This window comes from Hyperolius riggenbachi, chromosome 6 (assembly GCF_040937935.1).
Source record: "Hyperolius riggenbachi isolate aHypRig1 chromosome 6, aHypRig1.pri, whole genome shotgun sequence".
Classification (NCBI taxonomy): Eukaryota; Metazoa; Chordata; class Amphibia; order Anura; family Hyperoliidae; genus Hyperolius; species Hyperolius riggenbachi.
Window position 1 is genome coordinate 20,091,403 of NC_090651.1, and position 14,786 is coordinate 20,106,188.

General features: G+C 44.5%; 1 protein-coding gene across 2 annotated transcripts in view; it reads right to left on the bottom strand.

Annotated features, from left to right (window-relative positions):
• Positions 1–14,786, bottom strand: part of ZBTB48 (zinc finger and BTB domain containing 48) — a 52,692-nt gene that overhangs the window by 18,624 nt on the left and 19,282 nt on the right. For both annotated transcript variants that reach the window (XM_068238962.1, XM_068238963.1), the window contains exons 6-8: positions 8,316–8,402; positions 6,196–6,350; positions 224–360 (exon numbers count right to left, since the gene is read on the bottom strand). In XM_068238962.1, coding sequence (XP_068095063.1) covers positions 224–360; positions 6,196–6,350; positions 8,316–8,402 — 379 coding nt within the window. The remainder of the gene's footprint in view (positions 1–223; positions 361–6,195; positions 6,351–8,315; positions 8,403–14,786) is intronic.

Below are 14,786 nucleotides of genomic sequence, written 5' to 3' on the forward strand. Positions count from 1 at the left end.
TATTTGAATCATTCCAGAGGAATCGACCCCTACCAAACACTGCATATTAATTTTCAATACATTATGTGACTCCAATGGGTCGTCCTTCCAATCTGGAACCTCCAATCTGGAAGGAGGAAGTATTGAAGTCACGTGAAACTCAACGTGAGCCATTGAACTCCTCCTGACCCTGTCCGCTTGTTCTGAGCCACTGGAGATCGGGGTCATGGTGGCCTCCCCTCACCTTGTGTTCGGAAGGTCTTCCCGCAGAGGTGGCACTGGAAAGGCTTCTCTCCGGTGTGCGTCTTCAGATGCATGTTCAGGTTGGTCTTCTGGGTGAAGGCATGGTGGCAGAATTCGCATACAAACGGACGTTCGTTCCTGTCGCAGACAAACCAATGAGAACTACCAATAACAGCAGCTTCAGACAACAAATCCACCAGAAATGGCTAATCCATTCTAGGGAGTAATTCTGCTACAGTCCGGAAGTGACGTTACATCACCGGAAAGTGAACCTCGGGTAAAAGCTTTGTGAGTAATGCTCATAGATACACTTAGATCCTCATACACTTAGATACACATAGAACCCCACTTTGTCCCATTACTTTCTAATGCAGGTAATACACTTTCTTCAAGAGATACTGTAGTGAAAATAATTAATACAATTGCTTATTTTTTTTTACAACATTTATTTATAAATCATTTAGTCAGCGTTTACGTGTTGTAAAAGATTTCCTCACCCCAATTTGCATTCTGAAATGCATCTCCGGTGGGGAGATCCCTAGTCCTGCTAGGTGATCTCTGCGGAATGTTTGTTTCTGAGAATTCTGAAGCCAGTGAAAATAATGCCTTGTCTCCCAGAATGCTCTGGGAGGAGAATTCAGCATAGCTAAACAGCTTGAGCTCAACATCAGTGGGAAGGTGGGACTACATATCAGTGTATATATATGCAATATATAGCTATAGCAAGGATTTCTGATGCTGAAACCAAACCAGTGGGTATCCTGAACAATTTACTGCATTCTATATGTCACTACAGTGCTTTAAAGGACCACTATTGCAAAAAAATAGCAACATTTAAAATACAGGCAGACCCCTACAAACAATCAGGTTCTGTGAAGTTGTTTGTCAGTTGAATTAGAGTCATGTATTATACATGGGAAATTTGGATAAATGGTTTACTTTCAGGCCAGCTTCAGACTGTGGATTGGCAGTAGCGGTGCGGCAGGCCTTTGGGGATTAGCGCGATAGTATGTGATAATCTCCGTTTGGCAGCATGGCAAACAGGAAGTGACGCTCACTTCCTGTGGCCGAACCGATCACGTGCGTGGAAGAGTATTGCTAAAATAGGTTTCTGTACAAGCACAGCGCGTAAAATTTGCAAAAGACATTTTAAGAAACGCGTCGCCATAGATTTACACGATTTCTGGTCCGCCACATGTCGCCGCAGAACCGCACGGTAACATAGGCGTGGACTTGCATCTGGGATGCGGCAGAAACATCACTTCTGACACATCGCGCCGCACCATGCCGGTATGAAAGTCCTCAAAGACTAACATTGGCCTGCGGTGGGGAGCGATATAATGCCGCATCAGTGGGAAAGGGCCCTCAGACAACTCTGGATTTGGACATTGATAAACTGTTTTTTGCAGTGTGCTTTTAATTTGTTTTTAAAGCGGATCCGAGATGAAAAACTAACTATAACAAGTAAATTGTCTATATATCTTATCTAATGTTTAGACAGTTTACACAGCAAATCTAGCTGCAAACAGCTTTAATAGAAAATGATTATTTCTTCCTGTGATACAATGACAGCAGCCATGTTGTTTGTATACATTACACAGAGGCAGGCTTATCTGCATCTTGAGCACTCACCCTGTGAAAAAAACCTAATCCTCCTCCTCCCCTCTGCCTCTGAAATCTCTGGCTAGTAACACCTCCTCCTCCTCCTGCCCAGACTGAGCTTCCATGAGCCCTTGCTACTGCCAAGGCTCGCTGAAAACCTGTGGGCGTGGTTTATTTCGTTTATAGGGAATTAGAGTATTAAAACAAAAACAAAAAAGTATTTGGCTTGAGGAATGCCCTATAAACAATAGGAAAGGAACACAATTATGCAAAGTTCACCTCAGATCCACTTTAACTACAGGTAGTCCCCGACTTACGAATGCCTGACTTACGAATGACCCGCCAAAACGAACTTGTATAAACAGGTACAAAGGGCAGAGGTGACACAGAGGGGGACACTGGAGGCACAGAGGAGATACAGGGGACAAAGATGGCACAATGTTCCAACTTAAGAACAGATTCAGGTTAAGAATGAACCTACAGTCCCTATCTCATTCGTTAACTGGGGACTACCTGTATTAACAGCAGTTCATACAATATTGTAACACGTTAAAAAAATACTGTGCATTTTGTACATGAAGACAACTTTGTATCTATGAAACATAACTCGAGTCATTTGTAAGTAGGGAACTGTCTGTACAAGTGTACACTTACTTATAAGTACAATTCTACCAGAGTAATATGCACTGTAAATTACTTTTCTCCTATGTTGCTGTTGCTTACAGTAGGCAATAAATATCTGACAGGTCTTGGACTAGTCCATCTCCTCCTGGGGGATTCTCAGTATGTACTTTATTCTTTACAAAAGCCGTTTCCGGAAAGATACATAGATGTTGGCTGGCCACCTACTCGTTTGCACACCATTTTTACAGTTGAACTAAGCAACAGTAAGTGCTTTTGCAAATAAAGAAAACCCTGAGAGTCCCACATGAGGTAATGAACTATTCCAAAACCTGTCAGATTTTTCACCACCTGCTGTTAGCAATAGGCACACAGAAGAAAAGGAATTTAAAGTGCATTTTAATCAATGCAATCCTTATATGTATAACACATATTTATTGTGTCTTAACCACTTCAGGACCACAGTGCTAAACCCCCTAAAGACCAGGCTATTTTTAGTTAAATTGGCCATTGCAGCTTTAAGGCCTAGCTGCAGGGCCGCACAACACAGCACACAAGTGATTCCCCCCCTCCTTTTTCTCCCCACCAACAGAGCTGTCTGTTGGTGGGGTTTTTTAATCAATATTCATAGTAATTGGTTTTTAATAAAAATGTCTATTTTTTTTCCTCCCTCCCTCACCTGGCCAATCAGCGTGATCAGCTGTCATAGGCTTAAGCCTATGACAGCCGATCACTCCCCAGCCTCAGGAAGGGACCGCCGTGTCACACGGCTGTCCCCAGTACACCGCTGCTACTGATCGCAGCGCTGTACATGTTAATTAGAAGGGGGGCTCTGCCCCCCGAGCAGGAGACGCGCGCGATCTCCTGCAAACTGCAGCCCCAGGACTTAAAGGACTTCCGAGGCCAAAATCCGGGCCCAAAACATTAAAAAAGTTAGCTACCTTCATGGCTTTGTAAGGCACGGAGGACGCCGTCCGCGCCCTCCGTGCCGTTCCGCCTGGTCCCCTCTGGTGAATAGCCCCCCGAAAGGCTGCGACCCCACGGTCCGGGTCGGCATCTTCTGCCCCTATAAAGATGGCCGCTGGAGCTGGCCACGGCTGCGCAGTCCGCATAGCCGCTACTGCGGCTGCGCAGCTCTAGGGCCAACCCCCCGATCACGTAACAGGCAGCATCTCCCCCTGTATACAGAACTCTCAGTAATGAACAATCCGTACAGATTACATGACAGAACTAAAGATGTCACCACCAGAATTTAAATCTGGGAGAGGAAAAATTGTACAATGGGCAAATATTGATTAAGTCTATAAATGAATATTGTAAATAAGCAATTTTATTCATTAAGTAGGTTATTTTCACTACAGTTCCTCTTTGAAGTGGACCTGAACTCTTTAACAAGTTCTAGTGCACAGCTACGGGTAACTTACTAAGTATGTGAAGTACTAAGGAGGCGGGTGTAACCCAGTTCAGGATGAGGGGGATCTAGTCAGCACTAGTATGCAGTTTTTGGACTGGGTTATTAGAATGAGTCAGTGTTCCCCGTATGATGCAGCCTTAAAGCGGATCCGAGATGAAAAACTAACTATAACAAGTAACTTGTTTATACATCTTATCTAAAGTTTAGATAGTTTACACAGCAAATCTGGCTGCATAAAGTTTATGATGATTTATTCCTGTGATACAATGAGGGCAGCCATGTTCTGTTTGTCACATTACACAGGTAATCTGCAACTGCATCTCCACCCCTCAGCCTGTGAAAAATTCACTCCCCCCTCGTCTCTGAAATCTCTGGCTAGTAACACCTCCTCCTCCTCCTGCCTAGACTAAGCTCCCATAAGCCCTTGCTACAGTGCCAAGGCACTGGAAAAAGCTGTGGGCGAGGCTTGTTTAGTTTATAAGGAATTAAAGGGATACTATCAATTAACACGTGTTTTTTAACCTGAGTTTGAGAGAGTTGCTGAAGTGCTGGTAAATAATGATGTATACATTTGCTTATCTCTTGTTTACTGTAACAAATTCCTTTCACTCTGAACTGAGGGCACTGTCTGCTCATTTCTGACGGGAGAGTTAATGAGGAGAGTTTCCCTCACAGTGTAGTTAACTCTGTAACTGTGTGTCAGAGAGCTCTCAGAAGAAGCTGTATGTTTCTGAGCTGTGCTGTCTGCAAGAGAGCAGAGGAAATGTAACTTGTTTTAATTGTCTGACAGCAAAGCTTTTCATAGGTTTTTTTGGCTTACAGGGAAAAATACTCTGTAGTCTGATATGCAAAAAACAACGCTGGCTGTGCATTGAAACAGACACCCCTATGCGAATGATTTGTCCCAATAGAGCTAAACCCTACACACAGTTCATTAAAGCTTTTGCCTCTGATATTTAACAGGAAATTTTTTACACAGCTACTTACACGTTATTTGTACATTGTCATTGTATAACACTTGGGTATTGATAGTATTCCTTTAAGTATTAAAAAAAAAAAAAAAGTATTTGGCTTGAGGAATTCCCTATAAACTATATGTAAGGAACACAATTATGCAATGAATAAAAGTTCATCTCGGATCCACTTTAAAGAGAACCAGAGATCCTGTAAAGAAAAGAAGTTATACATACCTGGGGCTTCCTCCAGCCCCATACGCAGGGATCGATCCCACGCCGCCGTCCTCCGCTGCCCGCAGCTATAAGAACCGGGACCCCGCTCTGCCGTCAGTCGGACTCAGTCTAGCGTATCAGAGGTGCGCTCTCTGCGTATCTCTGCAGCAGTGTATGGAGAGATACGTAGAGGGCGCACTTCTCCTGCGTAGCCCGGCTCCGATGATGTCAGCAACGAGAGCCGGTTCTCGTAGTTGCGGGCAGCGAAGGACGGCGGCGTGGGATCGATCAGCGCGTATGGGGCTGGAGGAAGCCCCAGGTATGTATAACTTCTTTTCTTTACAGGATCTCTGGTTCCCTTTAAGGCTGCTTTCACAGTGGGACGTTACAGGCGCACGTTAGAGCAGCCTGTAGCACAGCCCAACTGACAGCAATTTTTCATTGGCCTGTTCACAGTGCCCACATTGCGTTAAAGTGTAACGCTGGACGTTATTTGAAAGTGCAGCATGCTGTGCGTTCTACGCGGCTTTAGCTGCGTTAGACTGTTTGCACAGTCGCAGAATTGTGTTTTTTTTTTTTTTTTTTATTTTGAGCAGGAGAGGAGGAAAGGAGAGTCTGCTATTGTTAGCCACATGGCTAATTAATATTCACTGCACTGCCCTGTAGTGATGGGAAGTTCGGCTCGATTCATTGAATCGATTCATTGAAAAGAGCCAGACTTCCTATCGCTACTGTTCAGAATCGATTCATTGAAAAGAGGCGGACTTCCCATTACTAGGTTCAGTCCTGCTGCTCTGCCTCTGAATCGATTCTGAACAGTAGAGATAGGAAGTCCGGCTCTTTTCAATGAATTGATTCATTTAAATTAGCTGGACTTCCCATCACTACTGCAGTGTTTACTTCCTGGAGTGGCCGCTGATTGGCTGGTGGGACCACGTGATGCAGAGTGTTCCGATCACGTGGTCCCTGTAGAGTATCAGACAAAAAAGGCGCACCAACAGACGCACAACGCGGCTCACTCTGGCGTCCACCTCAAACACCACCAGGTGGTAGGGGTACGTTATGCGACCTTAACGTCCCCTAAAACACAACGTCTTGGTGTGAAAGAGGCCTAAATGAGCTACATCACAGTATGTATTCTCCCAACAGACATGCAGGATAGCTGACCTGTGCTTGGACTTGACGTGCATCTGTAAGCCGCTCCTGCTGGACGCTCGGTGGCCACACTCCTCGCACACAAACAGCTTCTCGCCGCGATGCTTGAAGGCTTCGTGTAATCGCAGTTCAGTCCGGGTGAAGAAGCATTTTGTGCATGCAGGACACTGATACAAGAACACTGGCATTAGCTAGCAATATGCCCATCAGTGCTAGTGAGATTTATTAAACAACTTTTTTTTTTTTTTTTTTTTACACAACGCTGATTACACACAAGACACAAAATGATGACTATTTAGACGGGGTGAGGGGGGAAAAATTCATACATACTTGAGGCTTACTCCAGCCCCCTTCAGACCTTTGGCTTCCTTGTCGCTGTCCTGGGCCACTTCGATCTGCCGCTAGGGTCCTCTGAAATGTCTCTAGTTGGGGCCAGGTGGTGCATGCGCATTTCAGCTGCACATTGCGTTCCCATCGCCAACACGCTCCCAGTGATGGAAGCACGATGGGGGCACATGCGCAACCAAGCCACGCATGCACAGTACACCCCGACTCCAGCGGCAGATCAAGGTGGCCAAGGACGACAGCGAAGGAGCCTAAGGCCTGGAGGGGGCTGGAGGAAACCCCATGTGTGTATGACTTTTACCCCCACCCTGTCTCGGGTATACTTTAAAGAGAACCCGAGAGGCGCATACAATAATAATAAAAAAAAAGAAATGCTTACCTAAGAGGGAGGCTTCTGGATCCTGCAGCAGTTTCCAACATCCTCCTCTGGACCACCGCTGCTGCCTGGGACCATCTAGACGAGGTTCGCATCTATACTCCTCTATGTACAAGCACAGCCATGCAGAACCCACACGAGTACGCCTGCGCAGTAGCACGGAACCGCTTGTGGACGAGCAGCTGCATCTTACTGAGCAGGTGTAATACGGCCATGCTTGTGCATAAAGAGTGTGACCACAATAACATATCCAACAAGCTCTTGTCGGATAAGCTTCAGGGGTCTGCGCGCGGCAATGGTGGGGGCCAGGAGAAGTGGGAAGTATCTCATTCTTTTCCTAAGCTTTGCCTTGAGTACTTGGGTAATGCTCATTTCCTGTCCCTTTCGCACAGCAGGAAGTTCAGAGTACAGTTCCACAACATGTATAGAACTGTCCTGAGAAGTTTAAAGTGAACTGTGTAATAGTTTTCAAAAACTTCTTAAACAAACCTTTCCCCCTAAGGGATGTTTGTTAATTGTAAGGGCTTTTGGTGGTCCAGCAGGCATTTACTTATGTACAGGGGACCCCATCCATATGGAGACCTCCGTTTCCTATCTCCCTGTGAATTGCGGTGAAGTTCAAGGTCACTGGCAGCCGCAATGCATGCCAGGAGATGTAGTCCCCACTGATGAGACTACATCCTGGCCCGGGAGGTGTAACCACGTCAATGGGAACGATATCTCCCAGCATGCATTGCGGCTGCCGGGGACACCGAAAGTCACCACGGAAATTGCAGAAGACACAGAAGATGGAAGCTTCCAAATAGACAGGATGGGGGTTATGGAGCATCTCTCCACAAGTAAATACATGCTGCACCCCCAAAAAGCCCACACGATGAACGACCCTACCTTAGGTGGGAAGGGATCCAATTAAGAAGGTTTTTGCACTTAGGAGAGCCCAGGTGCCCAGTATAATCATAAATACCCGTGAAAACATTCTGTCTGCTGTTACCTTACAAAGCTATTGGAATCTCCCTAACAAGCAATAACGAACACTAGAAATGGCCAATGCGATGCTAAGAATTCTGACTTGCATGCAAATTGTATGCAGGCTCGATTTGGGCCAATCAAAAGCGTTTCCTGTCTATAGTGCCAGTCTGTATACAATTAGCAATAAATCTGCATGCAAACCAGAACGAGTAGCATCGCATTGGCCATCTCTAATAAACATGAGATTCTATCCCCCAAACCCTCATTTACCACAAAACATTTTGGATGGGGGTCTTACATTAGCAAACACTCCTGGGGTAAAGGGAAAATAGGCTTGTAGGGTCTGCATTAGATCAGTTACCTCTGAAAGGTTTTTAGCCCGCACCCCCTATCCCTAGGGCTCAGCCAAACATGCTACCCTTCTAACTGGCCAATCACTTACAGCGTGGGGTTTGGGTTCTCCGTGCAGCTTGATCATGTGACTCTGGAGGAGCTTCTTCTGCATGAACTGCTGCGGACACGTGGAACACTGCGGACACAGGAGAGAGCAGGACTGTTACTGACAAATCTGCCCCTTCTATTCTTTCCAGAACAGATTGATCACCTTTCACCCCGAATCCATTAAATACACCTGTCCCATTCAAACTGAGCATAGGTTAAAATCCAACATTATACCAGGTTACTGGCTGTAAAGCATGAATGTCAGAGCAAGCCATGGTGCCAGAAATACAGGCTCCAGAAATTACTCAGAGCTCCAGGAATAAAAACAAAGACCCAAAACAAATGTGGCCCCTCTACTTCCAGCTCCCTATTGGTCCGTAATGGGAAACTTCAATGACCAATGAGCACAAAAAAAAAGTAGATACTCAACTATGTAGGGTTCCCTCAGCCCACTACTGTAGCCCCAATGAAGTTACTCGACCAACTGCTCGAATAAGTATTCGGGAATGCTTGCATCACTGATTACTACAAGCGCATCCATACTGCACACACACACACACACACACAGACACACACACAGACACACACACACACACACACACACACACACACAGACACAGACACAGACACACACACAGACACACACACACACACACACACACAGACACACACAGACACACACACTACACACACACACACACACACACACACACACACACACACACACACACAGACACACACAGACACACACAGACACACACAGACACACACAGACACACACAGACACACACAGACACACACAGACACACACAGACACACACAGACACACACAGACACACACAGACACAGACACACACACTACACACACACACACACACACAGACACACAGACACACACACACACACACACACAGACACACACACACACACACAGACACACACACACACACACACACACACACAGACACACACACACACAGACACACACACACACACACACACAGACACACACAGACACACACAGACACACACAGACACACACAGACACACACAGACACACACAGACACACACAGACACACACAGACACACACACTACACACACACACACACAGACACACAGACACACACACACACACACACACAGACACACACACACACACACAGACACACACACACACACACACACACACAGACACACACACACACAGACACACACAGACACACACAGACACACACAGACACACACAGACACACACAGACACACACAGACACACACAGACACACACAGACACACACAGACACACACAGACACACACAGACACACACAGACACACACAGACACACACAGACACACACAGACACACACAGACACACACACTTCAGATATGCCCATCTACAGATGCACTCAGGGACGTGTGCCTTCTGAGGAGACCCGATGGTGCAAAGTGTCAATGGGGGACTGCAGTGAGAGTATGGAGAGAGGATCGCAAAGGCTCTACGGCAGGGGTGGGCAAACTTCTCTTTGATTAGGCCGCATTCCTCTAGAATGTGGCCCGATCCTACAGGCTCTCTATCCCTCCCGAGGCGAGCGCGCAGGGAATGATTGGGTGTAAGGCCCCATTCACATTTGCGTTTTGGCATGCAAACGGACTGGATCCGGATCGGATCAGGACCTGATCTGGATCGGAACCGCATGGTTCCGATCCGGATCCGGTCTGTTTGCATCAGGAATGTATCAGGCTGCCATCCGGATCCGTGTGGTAAAAACAGTGAAATTACTAATACAATTGTTGGGGTCAGCAGAAGGTGCACCTGGTGCACATGTAGAATCAGGTCCTCCGCTGTTTAGGCCTCACCTCCACCTCCGACATACTGCCAAACAGCTCCAGCACGTTAGTCACTGCTGCTCCACTGCTGCCCATGTGTCCCCATCCGAAATGGCCGCTAGAATAGGAAGTGGGGTAGAACGTCAGGTGTTTGTATCCTGTGTGTTCTGTGCTTTCCGTTCCCCATAGGTTTCTATTTCCAGATGGTGCAGTCAGGCTCCGGTCCGGGTGCGTGGGCCGGATGATCCGGACCTGAAAAATAGCGCATGTTGGAAAAGTGTCCGGAGTCCGGATCCGATCCGGCTCCGTTCTGTATGGAACGTACGCATGTGAACGTCCGCATAGACTTTGCATTGCTATGCGGAACGTACGGTCCGTTTGTACAGTATACGGTCCGGATCCGATCAGGCGGATGCGGACAGGGAACGCTAATGTGAACCATGCCTAACTCACCCAAACACTCATTTCAGCGGTGATCTCCACGGCGACGGCAGCATCATGTGACACACTAGTACGCAATGACGGCATGTCACATGATGCCCCCGTTGCCATGAAGATCGCTGCTGGAAGGAGTGCATTGTGTTATTGTGCGCTGCATGCAACTTTGTAAGGAGGGCGAGGATAGGAGGGGGGAATCCAGCCCTCTAGCGGCAGGCCGCCTTCATACTGACCGCGGGCCGTAGTCTGCCCAGGCCTGTTGTATGGGATCCAGAGTCTTCCCTCTGCATAGCTAAGTATATAACTTCAGCGCAGTTGAAAAGCACTAATAAACTTAGATATAGTTGTTCACGTCAACATATGTCTCAATGTGAAAATTCTGTTTAATCCTGAGCTAGATTCCTGGCAGGGCTGGCTTGGACTTGTAGTTCCCCAGCAGCAGGATTGCTCGCCTGGCACGTAGGATGTACTCTACCTCTGGGACACGGTGTTTTAGTACTGAGAAGACTCGCCGGGCTCTGCACTCTGTCCTCATCTCACACTGAGCGGCTTCTCTGCTGAAGGAGGTCTGCTGTTTCTTGCCATATTTGGAAAGCTGCATGTCTCACAGCTTCAGCTGTAAAGTCACGAGAGTCATGCAGACATTGTGCCAAACCGCTGTGCAGGGAGTGGCATGTCTGTGTTACAGGGTGGCTCTGCCAAGCTCTGACACGCTGTAGGGGGAAATAAATACTGTGTTGCCCATGGCAACTATGCTGCCCATGGAAACCAACGGTTCTATAAATCAAAAAGCTTTAAACAGACATCGGGAAGCAGATAGCGGGGAAAGATACATGTTCCGCCCCGACAGCCGTTTCACTAGGACCACCGCTTCTTCAGAGACCCTTAACCAGAGAGTACACATAATCAATGTAGACGCATATATACTCCACTTGTTCACAGTGGGACTTCAATGATGATAAAGTACCTGGAAATGAAAGAACATGACCCCATTCAGGAGCCATGTTCATTCATAATAATAAAAGGATTACAAAAAAAGTACCTTAACACTTTCTGGTAACCAGGATAGTGTTTAGCACCATCTTGTGGCCAAAAGTAAAATTACACTAAAGTTAATAATACATTTTTAAATTTACAAATAAAAAAAATAAAGTTAAATTCATAAAAAAAAATACATTTACAATAGCAATAAAACCCCTTGTAAACCTCCCACCCCTCATATTTACAAAAATAAAAAATTCTTAAAAAAAAGCGAAAGCATTTAAAGAGACACTGAAGCGATTTGTATGTGTAGTACAGCTAAGAAATAAAACATTAAGATCAGATACATCAGTCTAATTGTTTCCAGTACAGGAAGAGTTAAGAAACTCCAGTTATCTCTATACAAAAAAAAAGCCATTAATCTCTACGACTTTCAAAGTCCTGGAGAGGGCTGTCTTCTGACTTTTATTATCTCAACTGTTTTCTTTTTCTCTGCCAGAGGAGAGGTCATTAGTTCACAGACTGCTCTGAAAGAATTATTTTGAATGCTGAGTGTTGTGTAATCTGCACATATTAGAGAATGATGCAATGTTAGAAAACACACTATATACCTGAAAATAAAAATTAAACTAACCCCGGAACTCCCAATTGGAGTTCATACAATACCACGAAAACACCAAGCACTTATTTGTCCTATTTTTAGTGCCACCTAATTACATCTAATTGGAAATCCTAGGATGAACTTCAAGTATCTCACTTATTAGCCTTCACTCAAAGTAATATATATATGGAAATTAAGACTAGATCTAGATTAGGTATGGATCATCCTTTTCGAAATTCTGGTTTTGAATCCTATTATCGAGCCCTATAAATACAAGTAATCCCATTATATGGAAAAATGTGCCATAAGATCCATTTGCTTCTTTTCTGGTTCTCCTTTGAATCCCTATTATGTGTAATATTTGTTGTAACTCGTTATATTACTAGTTGTCTTTCGTATTCTGATATCTGTGCTTATTTACTACAATTTGTCATACTGCATACATAGGTTACCTATATTTCAGTGTTCTGGCTGACGAGGGATATTTAATAATAGTCCGAACATTTGTATAGAGCTTTTCTCCTGTCGGACTCTAAGCACTGAAGAGCTGCAGCTACTGGGACGCGCTCAACAGGCCACCCTGCAGTGTTAGGGAGTCTTGCCTTGAACTCCCTACTGAATAGGTGCTGACCCTAGCCAGGATTCGAACCCTGGTCTCCTATGTCAAAGGCAGTGCCCTTAACAGTACACTATCCCGCTGGTTGCGTTAGTTCAGCCTACTCCGCAAGCTTCTCACTGACTACCCGTTGGGTCAGCAAACGTCAGTCTGCAAGCTTATGATAATTTTATATGCTGTTTGTTTGATTTTCATTGTAATATTGAAAATGTTCGACTATAACATGTCACCTTTAAATAACTTGTACTCCTTACATAATACTGAGTTAAACTTCTTTATATAGGATGTTTATTTGACCTTTTAACTTCAATAAAATCCTTTTAAAGCGGGATTGTCACCATAAAAATCAAATTTCAACCGCAACTGGTCTGAGTGTATTAAGTGATAAAGATGCTAATCCTGCATTCAAAACCTTTTCTGCTGTTATGGTTTGTAGTTATCACATACTTTAGGAGCACTGGACCTAGTGCCAAACAGTGCCAAAGAGTTGCATGCTGGGAGTTCTTTTTATCTATAATATATTCCTCCTCTTCCATTTATTTCCCTACCTAGCTGCTTATCAGAATCACCCTCTGATTACTTGTGTTTACAAGCAAGGCTGAGGTGACTCAGTGATTGGATGTGTAAATAAAAATTAAAAAAATACAGTGCAGTTGTTAGTATACACCTCAGGGCGGGGGGGTGTCTGAAGACTCTGGGAGGAGGGCTGCTAATGAATAGACAATGAGCAAGAGAAGGGAGGGGGGAAAACAAGAGTCAGGGAGGATATGATGTCAGCATTAGCTTGGCAAGATGGCCACTGCCTAGAATAGGATTTTCTGCTTTTCCGTAATGAAATTCACAGGAATCATTACGTCGATAGCACAATACATCTGTTATGTAAGTAGAAGTAGTACTTTATTCACTTATATATGTGTTTTTTAGTTCTAGGTTAGCATGGGTGCCACTTGTTCTTTAATGATGAAAAAATACATTAAATAGTTACATTAGGGACTCCGCTTTTTTACTGTGTATGCCATGAGGATATATTATTAATATTTTTCCGAATAAGTGCTTTTTATTCATCGGGTACTAAAAAGCACCAAAAATGTATTTCCAAATAATATATTGTTGCCATATATAGTACTAAGGACACTATTTAACGTTGCAATAACTGGGTCAAATGGACAAATTAAATGTGTGGGGTTTTTTGTTTTTTTTACAGAAGCATGGTTTATTTTAAAAACTATAGGGCATGGAATCGGAAAAACAGTGTATTTTTTGTAAGATATAGCTCATTCAGGTGTGATAAGCAGCAATTAAGTTATTGGCGAATGAATGGGAGGAGCCCTGACAGGGGAATATTGCTTCCGTCCTCAAAGGGAACCTTAACCGAGAAGGGATACGGATGTTTCCTTTTAGGCTGGGTGCACACAACATAACGTAAAACAATGCGTTTTATATCATGTTTCATTTTATGTTGTATGCGGTTTTGCTGCATTTGCGTTAGCGTTTTTTTACCGCAGTTTTACAAGCGTTTTGCATGTGTTTTAATGTGTTTGTGGTTCGCATATATACAAATCGCATATGCGTTTTTAATTTGAGTTTTATGCAAATCACTAGGAAGACAACAGAAAGCGGAAATACACCAAACAACTTTTAACAAAAAAAAACGCATAGAAAAATGTATGTAAAATGCATACCATTGTGTTTCCATTGACTTTCATTATGGGCGTTTTTGAAGGCTATGCAACAAAACTAGCGTTTTTGAAAACGCACGCATCAAAAAAATAATAATAAATAAATAAAAAATTGCATGTGATGTGCGTATTTATGCTGGAGTATGTACGTTTTTTTCTCAAAAACACCAACACAATTTTGTGAATTTTAGGAGACGTGTGATTCTTCATCAACTTACATGAGATGTGCTGGGAACGTATTTTCTCATTCACAAAATACATGCAAATTATAAGTGTTAACCTCGCCTTACAGGTGCTAAAAATCTGGTTTTTGAAGCAGTCCACCTTCTC